Source organism: Dendrobium catenatum, unplaced genomic scaffold (genome assembly GCF_001605985.2).
Source record: "Dendrobium catenatum unplaced genomic scaffold, ASM160598v2 fragScaff_scaffold_716, whole genome shotgun sequence".
Lineage (NCBI taxonomy): Eukaryota > Viridiplantae > Streptophyta > Magnoliopsida > Asparagales > Orchidaceae > Dendrobium > Dendrobium catenatum.
Window position 1 is genome coordinate 24970146 of NW_021319178.1, and position 12316 is coordinate 24982461.

At 36.1% G+C, this 12316-nt stretch overlaps 1 protein-coding gene across 1 annotated transcript; it reads right to left on the reverse strand.

Moving 5' to 3' along the window:
- Positions 1 to 282: 282 nt before the first annotated feature.
- LOC110114189 (coronatine-insensitive protein homolog 1a-like) lies at positions 283 to 11931 on the reverse strand. The gene is made up of 3 exons (XM_020846976.2): positions 10914 to 11931; positions 2060 to 2537; positions 283 to 1258 (listed from the first exon to the last, which is right to left on the reverse strand). The coding sequence occupies exons 1-3, from the start codon at positions 11399 to 11401 to the stop codon at positions 464 to 466; spliced, it is 1761 nt and encodes a 586-aa protein (XP_020702635.1). The 5' UTR covers positions 11402 to 11931; the 3' UTR covers positions 283 to 463.
- Positions 11932 to 12316: the final 385 nt, after the last annotated feature.

Consider the following 12316-nt stretch of genomic DNA (forward strand, 5'->3'; position numbering starts at 1 on the left):
CGTATTCTAAATGCGCCATCTAATTTGATGTATTCAAAGTAAAATTTTAAATAATATATAACTATTATTTAACTCAATTTTTCATTCTAAGATTTTATTTTTTAAATATTTAATAATATTATATAAATTTTCTTGTTAAAATATAATTTAAAATATTTATAGTATATATATATATAAGACAATATTCTGAAACCATTAAAAATTTAGACAATCCTGCAGAACTAGCCACTAAACATAACTTCCATTTAATATCAAAGCTCTCTTCATCATCCAGATTCCAGATCAACGGAAAACATGCAGATATTTATATCATATCAATAGGTTTCTAAAACATTTCGTCAAAATATCATAAGAGCTGAGAATACACAGAAAGATCAAGCATTTAAAAGAAAGAGTAGAAGACATGAACTAAAATAACTATCAAGTTCTTCAACTATACTGCAAAAGCAATCCTCTTACCTTATCATTGCAGAAGCGGAATGATAGATGAAGGGTAATCTGTCCTCCTTCCTGCAATCGAATAGTAAGCCAATATCTGAGCCGGATGAACTGTAACTTGATCTCCATTGTTTTCTCCTCCCTCTTGCCTACGAGGGATCAATTCTATGTTCCAGAACGGCCGATCCATAATCATAAGATCTTCGCCATTTGAAGACATAACGTAACCTTGCACCCATATGTACCTCAAGGAAGGTAATTGCAGCACAACAAGGGCCAATGCACGCTCGCTGAAGCAGCAGCCACGAAGCTCCAGCTTCTGAACCTTCGGACAACCTCGCGCAAACCGTAGAAGCCCCTCATCGGATTCGCCAACATGACCGAGAAGCATCCATTTGATGTTGTTGCTGTATTGGCCAAGATAGCCAAGGCCGACGTCCGTTAGGCCACCAGGTCTAAGATAAAGAGAAAACCTCCTGAGCTTTGTACAACCCCTTAGCAATGCAAGAATCCCGTTATCGAGAGGTAATTCTGTTATGCGTTGCTCCCTCTCAAGTAAAACTAGCCGAAAATCACGAAGGTTTTTGCTGTTGGTGCCGAAGGATTCCAAGGCGGAGTTCTTGATGTCAGAGACGTATACAGCCAGATATTCCAGTTCTAGACAACCTTGAGCTACAGCTAATAAGCCTATATGTGAAACCTTGCCGTGTTCATCCTCTAGGCCTAGTTCATCCTCCCCTCTTTCTATCCTAAGCCTTCGCAATTTCGTACAGGTCTTGCCAACAACTTGCAGACCTTTGTCTCCGATCACATCCCTCACCTGTAAATAAGTTTTGAGGAAAAGAGAAGATGACTTAGTAAGATAATTAATATTACAATTAAGATGGTTGAATATATGGAGTGTAATTTTAGTAGTAATAGAAATAGTGAGGGGATTGTGACTTTGGGCAATCAAGTCATTAATACGAGTACACATTTTAGATATTTTGGATCTATTGTTTAGAGTGATGGTGAAATTGATCGGGATATTATTAGCAGAATTCAAGTTGGATGGTTGAAGTGGAGGAATGGATCAGGTTTATTGTGCGATAGAAAAGTCCCCATCAAATTTAAGGGAAAATTCTATAAGATGGTGGTGAGACCTGCAATGCTTTATGGTGCTGAATGTTGGCCATTAAAAGAGAAGCATAATACTAAGTTAAGTGTTGCAGAGATGATGATGCTTAGGTGGATGAGTGGCTTGACCCTTAGAGATAGGATACGAAATGAGCATATACGTGAAAAGGTTGGAGTAGCTCCAGTGAACATAAGATTAGAGAGAGTCGCCTTAGATGGTTTGGTTACATTAAACGGAGGCCTTCCAATGACCCGGTTAGGAAAGTTGAGGTATGAGATTTGACTTATGTTAAGGAAGGTAGCGGTAGACCTAAAAAGACTTGGTTAGAAAATATTAGAAATGATCTCTCTTTATTAGATTTAAATGAGAATTTCACTTTTAACCGGACAAAATGGAGAAAAAGAATTCATGTAGCCAACCCCACGTAGTGGGACAAAAGCTTGATCTTGTTGTTGTTGTCAAATGAAGATGGTGAGGCATTTTGGAGCAACTATTGAAGGATACCTCAAGAACTTCTAAGTTAGGGCAACGCTGAATAAGCTGGCAGTGGTCCTCAGTGCTTAAAAATGTATATTGTAGGTCCAACTTCTTCAGGGCAGCAGCAACTGGAAATATTATGTGCATCTCATCCATCCCCAGGTAGCTGAGACCTAAACTACGTAGCTTTCGTGGAAAAGAAATCTTGCTGTACTTATTATCGTCTCCAGCTTGACCATCAAAAGAACCCCCACCAAACTCTTCTAGCCCAGTAGCCATGTCCAAGACGCCAACTAAGTCAGAGATATCGCATTCACTAATCTTCAGAGAAACAAGAGACTGGCAGTTTTTTGCAATTAACGCGAGGTCTTTCCATGAAACCTGGAGCTCAGTATTATAAAAACTTAACGTCTCAAGAGCAGAATTGTTCATTGCAAGATGATGTAGCCAGTCTCCATTTTTCTCAAAGATGGAGCTCTCGTCCAGAAATAAAGTTCTGAGGGATCTGCAGAGGTTAATAGTAACTTTTGCTAATTAAGAAAAATATAATGTGCTAAAACAAGAATAGTGGCAACTAACAAATTTCATGAAACCGGTAAATTGAGATGACAACAAACGCAAATAAAAAGGACTACCTCGCAATATAGAAACACTTTCAGCAACTTCAAACGAATATTCAAAACAATTTGCATGCCCAAATATAAATAGACTTAATAAAGAATATAACTATACTTCTTAACACCAAGAAACAAGCTTTAAAATAAGTAACTTATAAAACATCAAGTTCTTCCACAAGAAATCTGCGGAATTATTATTCATTCCAATGGAAGCAAGGAAGGATTTTGAAATTAGACAAAGAAGCATACAAGAAATAAGGCTTCTTTACTAGGACAATTTGGAAATAAAAGAAAACATGCAGACTACAAAGAAGAGTTGGATATGGCAATCAGTTGGATCTTTAAAAGAATAAACAACAAAAATGTCACCAAGGAAATAAAATCAGGACAAATAATGATGAAGTTTTTAAAAGGTTCCAAGGTTGTTGGAGTGGTGGTGGAAGGTTTAGTATTGGTGGAAGGCTAAAAAAGATAGTGACTAATTTTAGGATTTGAGGCAGATTTCTGGATAATTTTTTTTTTTCCAATGAATGGTAAACTTTTCTTTGATGGAAAAAAGTGAGAAACTCAAAATCAGATGTTCGGGATATTAAAGAACTAATAGATATGATTTGAGGTCAATTAAATATGTGGATAGTAACATAAGAATTTTTTTTTTTTTTTTTTTTTTTTTTTTTTTTTTGAATGAATTAGGGCTTCTAAATGAGTAGGGTTGAAATTGTTTAATGCTTTAGGAAGATAGTAGGAATGCATAAGAACTATAAACAGGGAAAAATATATTAGAGTTCACAATTTTTAACAATGATTCATAAATCAATCAGAAAGCTAGTAGCAACAACTACTATAAGACAAAATTTTGTAAAAGATTTATGCGATTTTTCATTGAACCAATAGGGGTATAAATAGCACATGATTTTTTTAAGAAAAAGAGGTTAAGATCTCACCAGATTTGAAAACAAATAATGCACTCAATTTTTTAAAAAATCAATTAAATATTTTATTGTTTTTTATTGAATCCTCAATTTAGATTGCATCAACTCTGCTTAACTTGATGAACTCTGCTTCATAGAGTTAAAAGTGTTATGGTGATATGAGAGGCTCAATATTCCATTTGTCTGCAAGTGGAGTATCTATAAATTTAGGAACATCATGTAGTATAATATCTATAGCTACTAAGCTAATTGATAATGACAATAGTTTTAGAAGTAAATCTACATCTCCGATAAGCAGGTTAGTTTGTCAATCCCAATACTTGATAAACACTTAAGATTTGAAGATAGCATATGCAATGAAAATAAAGTAGAAAAAATGTTAGGAAGCAAAACCAGAAAATAAGTAATAAATCAAAAGGTTCTACTCACCATGCTGTATTTGGTGAATTCATAGATACGAAATTCAGTGCAAGTTAAAAAATAATCATTATTACTATAGTTCTGAGGTAAATCATTTTAAAAAAATAGCTTTATTGCTATTTATTTTAACTCAATGATACATATATGAATAAAGGTTGAATATATAAAGTGCCAAGTAAAATGTAGCATCATACAATAAATGATGAGTCCTATAAATTAAATTATTAAGCATTAAGAACAAACCACCAATTCCATAATGCATCATAAGATGCTTAATAAGGCGAGTAAAATCTGACAAAAGAGGGATGATATTTCATCATTGGACTCCCTAATGTGTGCGTGTCAAATAAGATAGATAGGAGATTTGAGATCATAAAAGATATCATTTTTTTTAAATTGCACAATTAGAGTCCGCTTCAAGGTTTGCCTCAACAGTTTAACACAATTATAAAAAAAGGCAATGAATCGCATGCCTCATGCTTGCTTGATGAGGCTTATGCCTTAATCAGGATGACGCATGCCTCAAGTTACGTTGCTACACAATTTGAACTCAATTTTGAATGTGTTAGCCTACAAAATTAATGTTAAGGTTATATATATATATATAAAATTAAACCTATTTACCATGCCTAAACCAGACCAAATTTGCAAAGAATCGCACAAACTCAAACTCACATCTGCATGATGCACACTGCATGACCGCAATCAATCCTATTGTGTGCCTATCCTCACTACCACCGCTATTTCTCCTCCAACACCTCTTCTCTTGTTGTTGAAAACCCATTTCATTATTTATAATATGGGGTAGGACATAAAGCAACTAATTATAATGATGATTCTAATAAAAACCACTTTAAGTTATTAGAGTAGGGGAGACTTTTGAATTCATAAATTATGAACTTAGACTGCTTGTTTATGTTGACCTGGGAGACTATATATGTAACGTAGTTTATATCATTATATGACTTTTAATAGCCTTACTTTGACTTTTATGATCTTATTTTAACATCCTACTTTGATGTTAATATTTTATTTATTATTTTATATTTTTTTATTAATGTAATGGTTTAAGTAAAAGACTTATGCATCAAAATGCCCCAATGCTTGAGTCTTGCCTTAAAAAAAATCTCAATATTTGATTGCAGAATTTCAAACCTTGATAGGTATATGTGAGCTCCGAAAATTCGCGCCCTAACCTCCCCCGCTTTTAGGAAGTTTTAACGCTTTAAGTTCAGGGGGAAAATTTCAGAAGGCATATTGGGTTTAAAATAAGAGACTACCCAAAGATTTTGCCCTCATTTTGCGAGGACTTTATGACCTGAGTTCTAGTTTCTTATAGGCGCAAGCCCCTATAGTTAATTACCCCTCCCGATGCCCCTATAGTAAATTATCCCTCCAGATAACGAGAGAGAACTTTCGATTAAGGTTAGTTGTCAATCAGATTCGTAGAGATACGTGGTATCTGACGTATAGTAGCAGCACGGGTTTGGTATTTGAAATTTTGATATTCAAAATTAAAAATGTCAACATCTTGCACTTAAGGAAGATAGTGGGAGAATGGATGATGGACTCGATCAAGATCCCATGGTTTTGTTATCCTGGGTCATCATTATCCTTGATCTGCCTAGTAAGAAGAGGTAGTCGACCCAACCTAACAGAAGGATCCTTGTCGGCAACCATGGGTTGCATCATCCAAGGGTACCTTCTAGACCTCGGGTGGATGTTTGTCTAAAAGGACAAATTTGAATCCACTTTAGCTGATAAAGAACTTTGTGTCTTATCAATCATATCCTATTGATTCATATATTAAAGATTTAGTATCATTGGGAGCATACGAGCTCTGGTCATGACCATAATTTAATGGTGTCATTTGGTGGCGAATCACCTAGTTCAGAGGGCCCAGTCATAACCTTTTATTTGCAGTGTCATTTGGCGACAAAACCGTCCGTTGGAAGATATGTGACACGTCCTTGATGGCAAAAAACTGTTTGAGAATGAATCTTAGTGATATTCTCGACCAAAAATTAGTTACTTATGAGCTAAAGTGATATTTAAATTTGTCCACCTCGGCAAACTATTGCGGAGCGTGGATGGGTTTTGCTTTAAGCGTTTTGGTGTTAATTTCAATTTTAAATATTTGGTATTTTTGGAGTTCTGAATTTCATAGGCATTTGAGAATTTGGGAGATGTTTTGAATATTTGAAATTAACCTCTTCAGTTGAGATATATATTCAACACAACCATCATCGGGGTATTTATGGGAAATTTCATTCATGGGTTGAACCTTCGACTCTGTCGACTCTGTCTACAGAGGATCGAATTCTTTATTGACTTTATGGCTTTATTAGTGATTTTTCTTGGTTATGTCCTTGAAGGCATAATATGAACGTATTAAAATAAATATCTTGGTCAAATCCGTAACCGTATATTTATTTGATAGTTCGAGCTGTCCAATGTTTAAAATTGCGTAATCGGGTATTAAGGCGTTTTTCGTTCTTGAGACAAGGCGTAAGCCTCAAAATCAAAAAATTGCGTAAACATAACATGATAAATTTTGTATATACTAATGAGTAAATAATATATAAAATATAAAAATGCACAAGATATGAAGTGAAATCAAAATATCCCAATAATAAGACAACATGAAATATAGTTCAACTCAAACTCTATATTTCCCAAATCACAGTATTATTTTCATTAACATGTAATTCCAAAAATAAATAGTAAAGACACATCACATAAGAACCCATAAGTCATTAGCACTGTCATCACTAAGGGGGTCTTCATTTGAATCATCATTATGATGAATTTCTATCTCCCCTTCTTCCTCTCCTATAGAGTCCAATGTCTCCCAATCAGCTCCTTCCTCAATATCGATTATCTTCCTCTCATCTAAATATTTTCAAATAATTATGCTTCACTTATTCTACATTAAGAAAACTTATACAAATGATGCACTCATGAAGAAGTAAACTATCACTAATATTTTTTATTGTAAGAGTTATTTTGAAGTTTTGCTTGTTTTCAAAGTTCATAAGTTATTTTTATGGAAAGATACTGAGCGATACCGAGCATGTACTGAACGGTACCGAACATTTTGTAATATTCCACTATAGCTAGCTATGAAAGTGATTGTTGCCGACGAGCATGCAGGATTTTGTCTTGGAAACCATAGAAGCCTTTTGTCCATTTATATACATGTTGCAAATCCGTTGGTGTGACGTCATGTTTCAGTGGGAATTTATAAATGTCTTCTGTTCGTTTGTATGGATGTTGCCGATCCAGTGGCGTGGCATCATAAGTGTGAGTTGCTTGCTGCTTTATTCAGGCAGGCTATCATGCACTAACGAACCTCCTTTTGTGACATGATTAATCAGCGCGTTGGGCTTCATTTGTCGTGCGTCAGCAATGCAGTTTCGTTCACTTCATCTTCCGCATATTTCCCTCTCCTTCAACATTCATTCTGCAAAATTGTACTTCTACCATCAGATGCACTATACGACATATCATGAACCTTCCACCTGTTGTCTGCAAGTAAACTCATCTATTCGGCGTGACAGCCTGGCATCGTATATGTGATGCTTTAATTTACTAGTGGCCCACAATTTTTAACTACAGATTCTATGCTTTTGCTTATAGGTGAATCGTAGCATTTTGTTGTAGATAGTTCGTTGCCTTTTGTGAGCGAGTTATTGCATATTACAAGTTTTATTGGAGATTTAGGAGTCACCCGTTATTGTATACGAACTACTGTGTACACAACAAATTTTCTGTAGTGGCTCGAAGATGCCCATATTTATCACAGGATCATTGCTTTTTTCTATAGACAATGTATCGCATTCATCGTCCGTTACACACTTACATTATATATGTTTGTAAGAGATTTTGTTATTTGCAGGCAGGACCATTGTATGTATTGCAAACCCTCCATTGTCATATGCAGGCAAGTGGCACTAAATGCAAATCTTCTAGTGCTACCCATAGGTAGAGTGTTGTACACATGACGGATCATCTGTTATTATTCGCAAATGTTACTACGGCTCGTTTGCTGCTTTCTGCATGATGAGCTTCCTGTGGTGGCTCGCCGGGGGGGTTTGAAGGAAAATATAATTTGCATTAATAAAGAAAAGAACTTATTACAACCTACTATGTGATAGAGATTCTATCACAATCCTTTAACAAGAAAAGAAATGTAGGAGGGATCTTATTACAACTCAAATCATCCCAAAAGAAATCACCTAATAAGCCAAGGTTAGCACAATAATCTGCTAACTTATTACATTTTCTATTTGCAAAATGAAAAAAGAACTTTCCAAAGCCTTCCAAGAAAGATAAGTCCTCCCATTCTTCCTTATGCTTGTAGGGGGAGTTAGTGTATTTGGTACTGCTGCATATTCTCCACCTTTCCTGTAGTAGATCGCTATGCTTTATTTGTGAGGTTGATTTCCTCATTGGAGAGAAAGGAGTGAAAATCTTTGAGATAAATTTGTTGTAGTTTTGTTTGGATGGTTGTATTGAATGCATTGTAAGAAGAGGGAAGATCATTTAAATTATAGAGGATGATATTTTTTAGGATCTAGAGGTGTACTAGAAACCTCTATTGTAATGACTTTGGATTATTTCCAAATGATATTATTGCAATGATTGTTTCTTCATGGATAAATGGTGACATTCATTTTGAAGTTGGAGAATGTGGGGATGGTTAGTAGATTGAAGGCAATGGTTTAGATTTGTCCAAATTTCAATGGTGGAGTCTAAGTTGAGAACATAAGTGAGAAGTAACAGTGAGATAATGAAGTTTAGGCTAGCTGTGAGAGGTGGGAAAGGAATTGACAAGGGGGGAAGGTGCTGGTGCGATCGAGGTAGTAGCCTTCAAAGTCATTAGCCCTAAAAAGCATGAGGACTTTTGAGTGCCATATAGGATGGTTATTGGGAGTGAGCTGGGCGTTGATGATGCTTTTGATACTGGACATAAGAAAATTGAGAGAGGGGATAGAGAGTTCATGAAGGCAGCTGCTGGTTCATAAGTGACGGCTCTTTGAAGTACATTAGGATATGACATATGACATTAGATAAGAAGAATGGATGTCATGAAGCTACATGTTCTGATGCAATGAAGGCATTCTACAGTAAATGAGTAAAGGAAGAAGAAGATAAAAAAAGGACAAGAGGAACTGGAAAAGGTTTTTGTATCATTTTTTCAGTAATTTCAAAACACTTACAGTGGCCGTTTTATACTTCTAACTACTGCAGAGTTTGTTACTATAGTACAAAGATTGTTAGAGATCAATGGTGTAAATCAGTGTTGCTATTTCTAATGAATAGCTGATTCATATTGTTGAGTTCTGTTAAAATATATATTATATAAAAACCTGAAAAATTGGCCTCATCAGCAACAACAACAACAACATCAAGCCTTTATCCCACTACGTGGGGTCGGCTACATGAATCTTTTTTCTCCATTGTGTCCTATTAAAAGTCAAATTCTCGTTTAAATCTAATAAAGAAAGGTCATTCCTAATATTTTCTAACCAAGTCTTTTTAGGTCTACCCCTACCTTTCTTAACACAAGTCAAATCTAATACCTCTACTCTCCTAACTGGGTCATCGGAAGGCCACTTTTTTATGTGACCAAACCATCTAAGGCGACTCTCTCTAATCTTATCTTCTATTGGAGCTACTCCAACCTTTTCACGTATATGCTCATTTCGTATCTTATCTCTAAGGGTAAAGCCACTCATCCACCTGAGCATCCTCATCTCTGTCACACTTAACTTAGTATTATGCTTCTCTTTTAATGGCCAACATTCGGCACCATAAAGCATTGCAGGCCTCACTACCATCTTATAGAATTTTCCCTTAAGTTTGAGGGGTACATTTCTATCACATAACAAGCCCGATGCATTCCTCCACTTCAACCATCCAACTTGAATTCTGTTGATAATATCCCCATCTATTTCACCATCACTCTGAACAATAGATCCAAGATATCTAAAACGTGTACTCTTAATACTCTTATTAATGAATTGATCGCCCAAAGTCACAATCCCCTCACTAGGTCTATTACTACTAAAATTACACTCCATATATTCCGTTTTAGATCTACTCAAGCGAAAACCTTTAGACTCTAAGGTTGACCTCCATAATTCAAGTTTACCTTCAACTCCCTCTCTAGTCTTATCAGCAAGAAGAATATCATCAGCAAAAAGCATACACCAAGGTACATCCTCTTGCAAATGTCTAGTGAGAACATCCATGACCAAAGCAAAAAGATATGGGCTTAAGGCTGATCCTTGATGTAACCCAACCGAAATAGGGAAATACTTGGTCAAACCACCTTGTGTTTGAACACAAGTAATAGCTCCTGCATACATATCTTTAATGATTTGAATATAAGCAATATTGACTCCTTTCTTTTCAAGAACTCTCCATAGCACTTCTCTTGGAACTTTATCATATGCTTTTTCTAAATCAATAAATATCATATGTAGATCCTCCTTATTTTCTCTATATTTCTCCATCAAACCTCTTAATGAATGTATGGCTTTCATAGTCGACTTACCCGGCATGAATCCAAATTGATTTTGAGAAACATTAGTATCACGCCGCAACCTATGCTCCATAACTCGCTCCCATAGTTTTAAAGTATGACACATTAACTTAATACCTCTATAATTCGTACAATCCTGTGCATAACCTTTATTCTAAAAAATAAGAATAAAAAATCTCGAGGGGGTTTAACAAAAGAAACAGCAATTATCCAAAGAAGGAAGTAGTTAAATAAGCTCAGTACCTGTAAAAATCTTTCATATTGTGATAACCCGGAAAATTGGCAGCTAAGTGATAGTAAGAAGTAAATATAATAAAAGAAGGCAAAAAAAACACAACTAAAGTTCAGCCAAATTAAATTACCTGCAGGAGTTGGCAATAAAAAGAAGACCGTCTGTTGAAAACCCAGAGCATTTATCCAGCATCAGCGACTGCAAAGTATGACTTCTAGCACGAACCAGGATATCAATGTCTGCATCCTTCACAATCATCCGGCGGAAGTGAAGCGATTTCAAGCACGTAAAGTTAAGAGCAGCCTCGTTGATCCACGGCCCGGCGTAGCCTCCCCAATCTTCAGGGATAAGATTAAAGAACATAGCCGCTCGGGGCTTCCCTTTGACCTTGAGTGACTCCACCCCGGGAAACCTCTTATAGAGTCTCTGCGGGGTTGTCGAGTAGCAGACGGCGATCGTCACGTGCTTCCGCGTCAGACAATCAATTCGGTGCCACTTCTTGCAGACCAGAGAGATCGCAGCTCGGTCGCAAGGATCGTGTATGTAATCCATCACGCATTCGAGCGCCAAATCCCACATCCCTAAGCTAAATACTCTTTTGAGTTCCCTGTTCTCCATCCCCGCCGTTCTTAGTTATCAAGGCTCCCAGCTCGGCAGGTCCCTGTGAATCTTATAAGCTTAAACAGCAAACTACTCCAATCACCGAATCTCACAGCAGAGACAAAAGAATTGAAGGAGACAAGAAGGACGGATCCATGAATCCTTAGTTCAGGTAAGCAACCTGGAAGCTTCAGAACGGCAGACCTATCACGCCCACTCTAACCAAGGCTGAAATCTAAAATTCGGCGGCTCCGTCCACCGGCAATTTCCGCCCAGGAAATCATCGGATTGACGCCCGCCACGGTCTAGAAGTAGACCAAAAGAATCCACTGTAGCTCACAGAGTCTTCCTCATCACAGGATGTCGTCCACTCCTTTTCTTCTTCATTGTTAATTATTATCCGAATTGCAGTGAGAAAAATAAATAAATAAATATAGAACATACGAAAAACAATCATGTGTCCTTCCAAAAAAGAAAAAAAGTTTAAAATTTTTATCTTTTTTAATTTATTGTCACCCACTCACCCAGTAAAAATCGTAAGAGATTGGGATTTTCTTACCTAACCCTTGAAAAATGACTTTTTTTTGTAGTTATAAACACCCACATCTTATTAATAATATAATAAAAAAAAAGAACTTTTGCATCCCATTAGAAGACGACTTCCTCTATTTTGCTACAGATTTAAGAGAGATTATTTTGTGCGGAGGTCGCCTGCATTTCTACTTTTGGAGGTGAATCATGTGCAGTCAAGTCAACGGTACCGAACAGATGGGTGATATGGCGCATTTTGATTGGCCTCCAAACGATGTTCAACATCCGCACAAAATAATTAATACAAATTTAAGATCTGTTTGGCAGTAGCTTTAAGGTAAAATTTAAGTGGGATTTATATTAAATATTATCAAATAACAAAATTGAGGAATTTAAAGCTTA

Excerpts from the sequence above, each read along its gene's own strand:
- LOC110114189 (XM_020846976.2), bottom strand. The coding sequence starts at position 11,401 with ATGGAGAACAGGGAACTCAAAAGAGTATTTAGCTTAGGGATGTGGGAT. Across the intron at positions 2,538-10,913 it reads TTTATTGCCAACTCCTGCAG|ATCCCTCAGAACTTTATTTC; the intron begins GTAATTTAATTT and ends TAACCTCTGCAG. Across the intron at positions 1,259-2,059 it reads CTAACTTAGAAGTTCTTGAG|GTGAGGGATGTGATCGGAGA; the intron begins GTATCCTTCAAT and ends ACTTATTTACAG.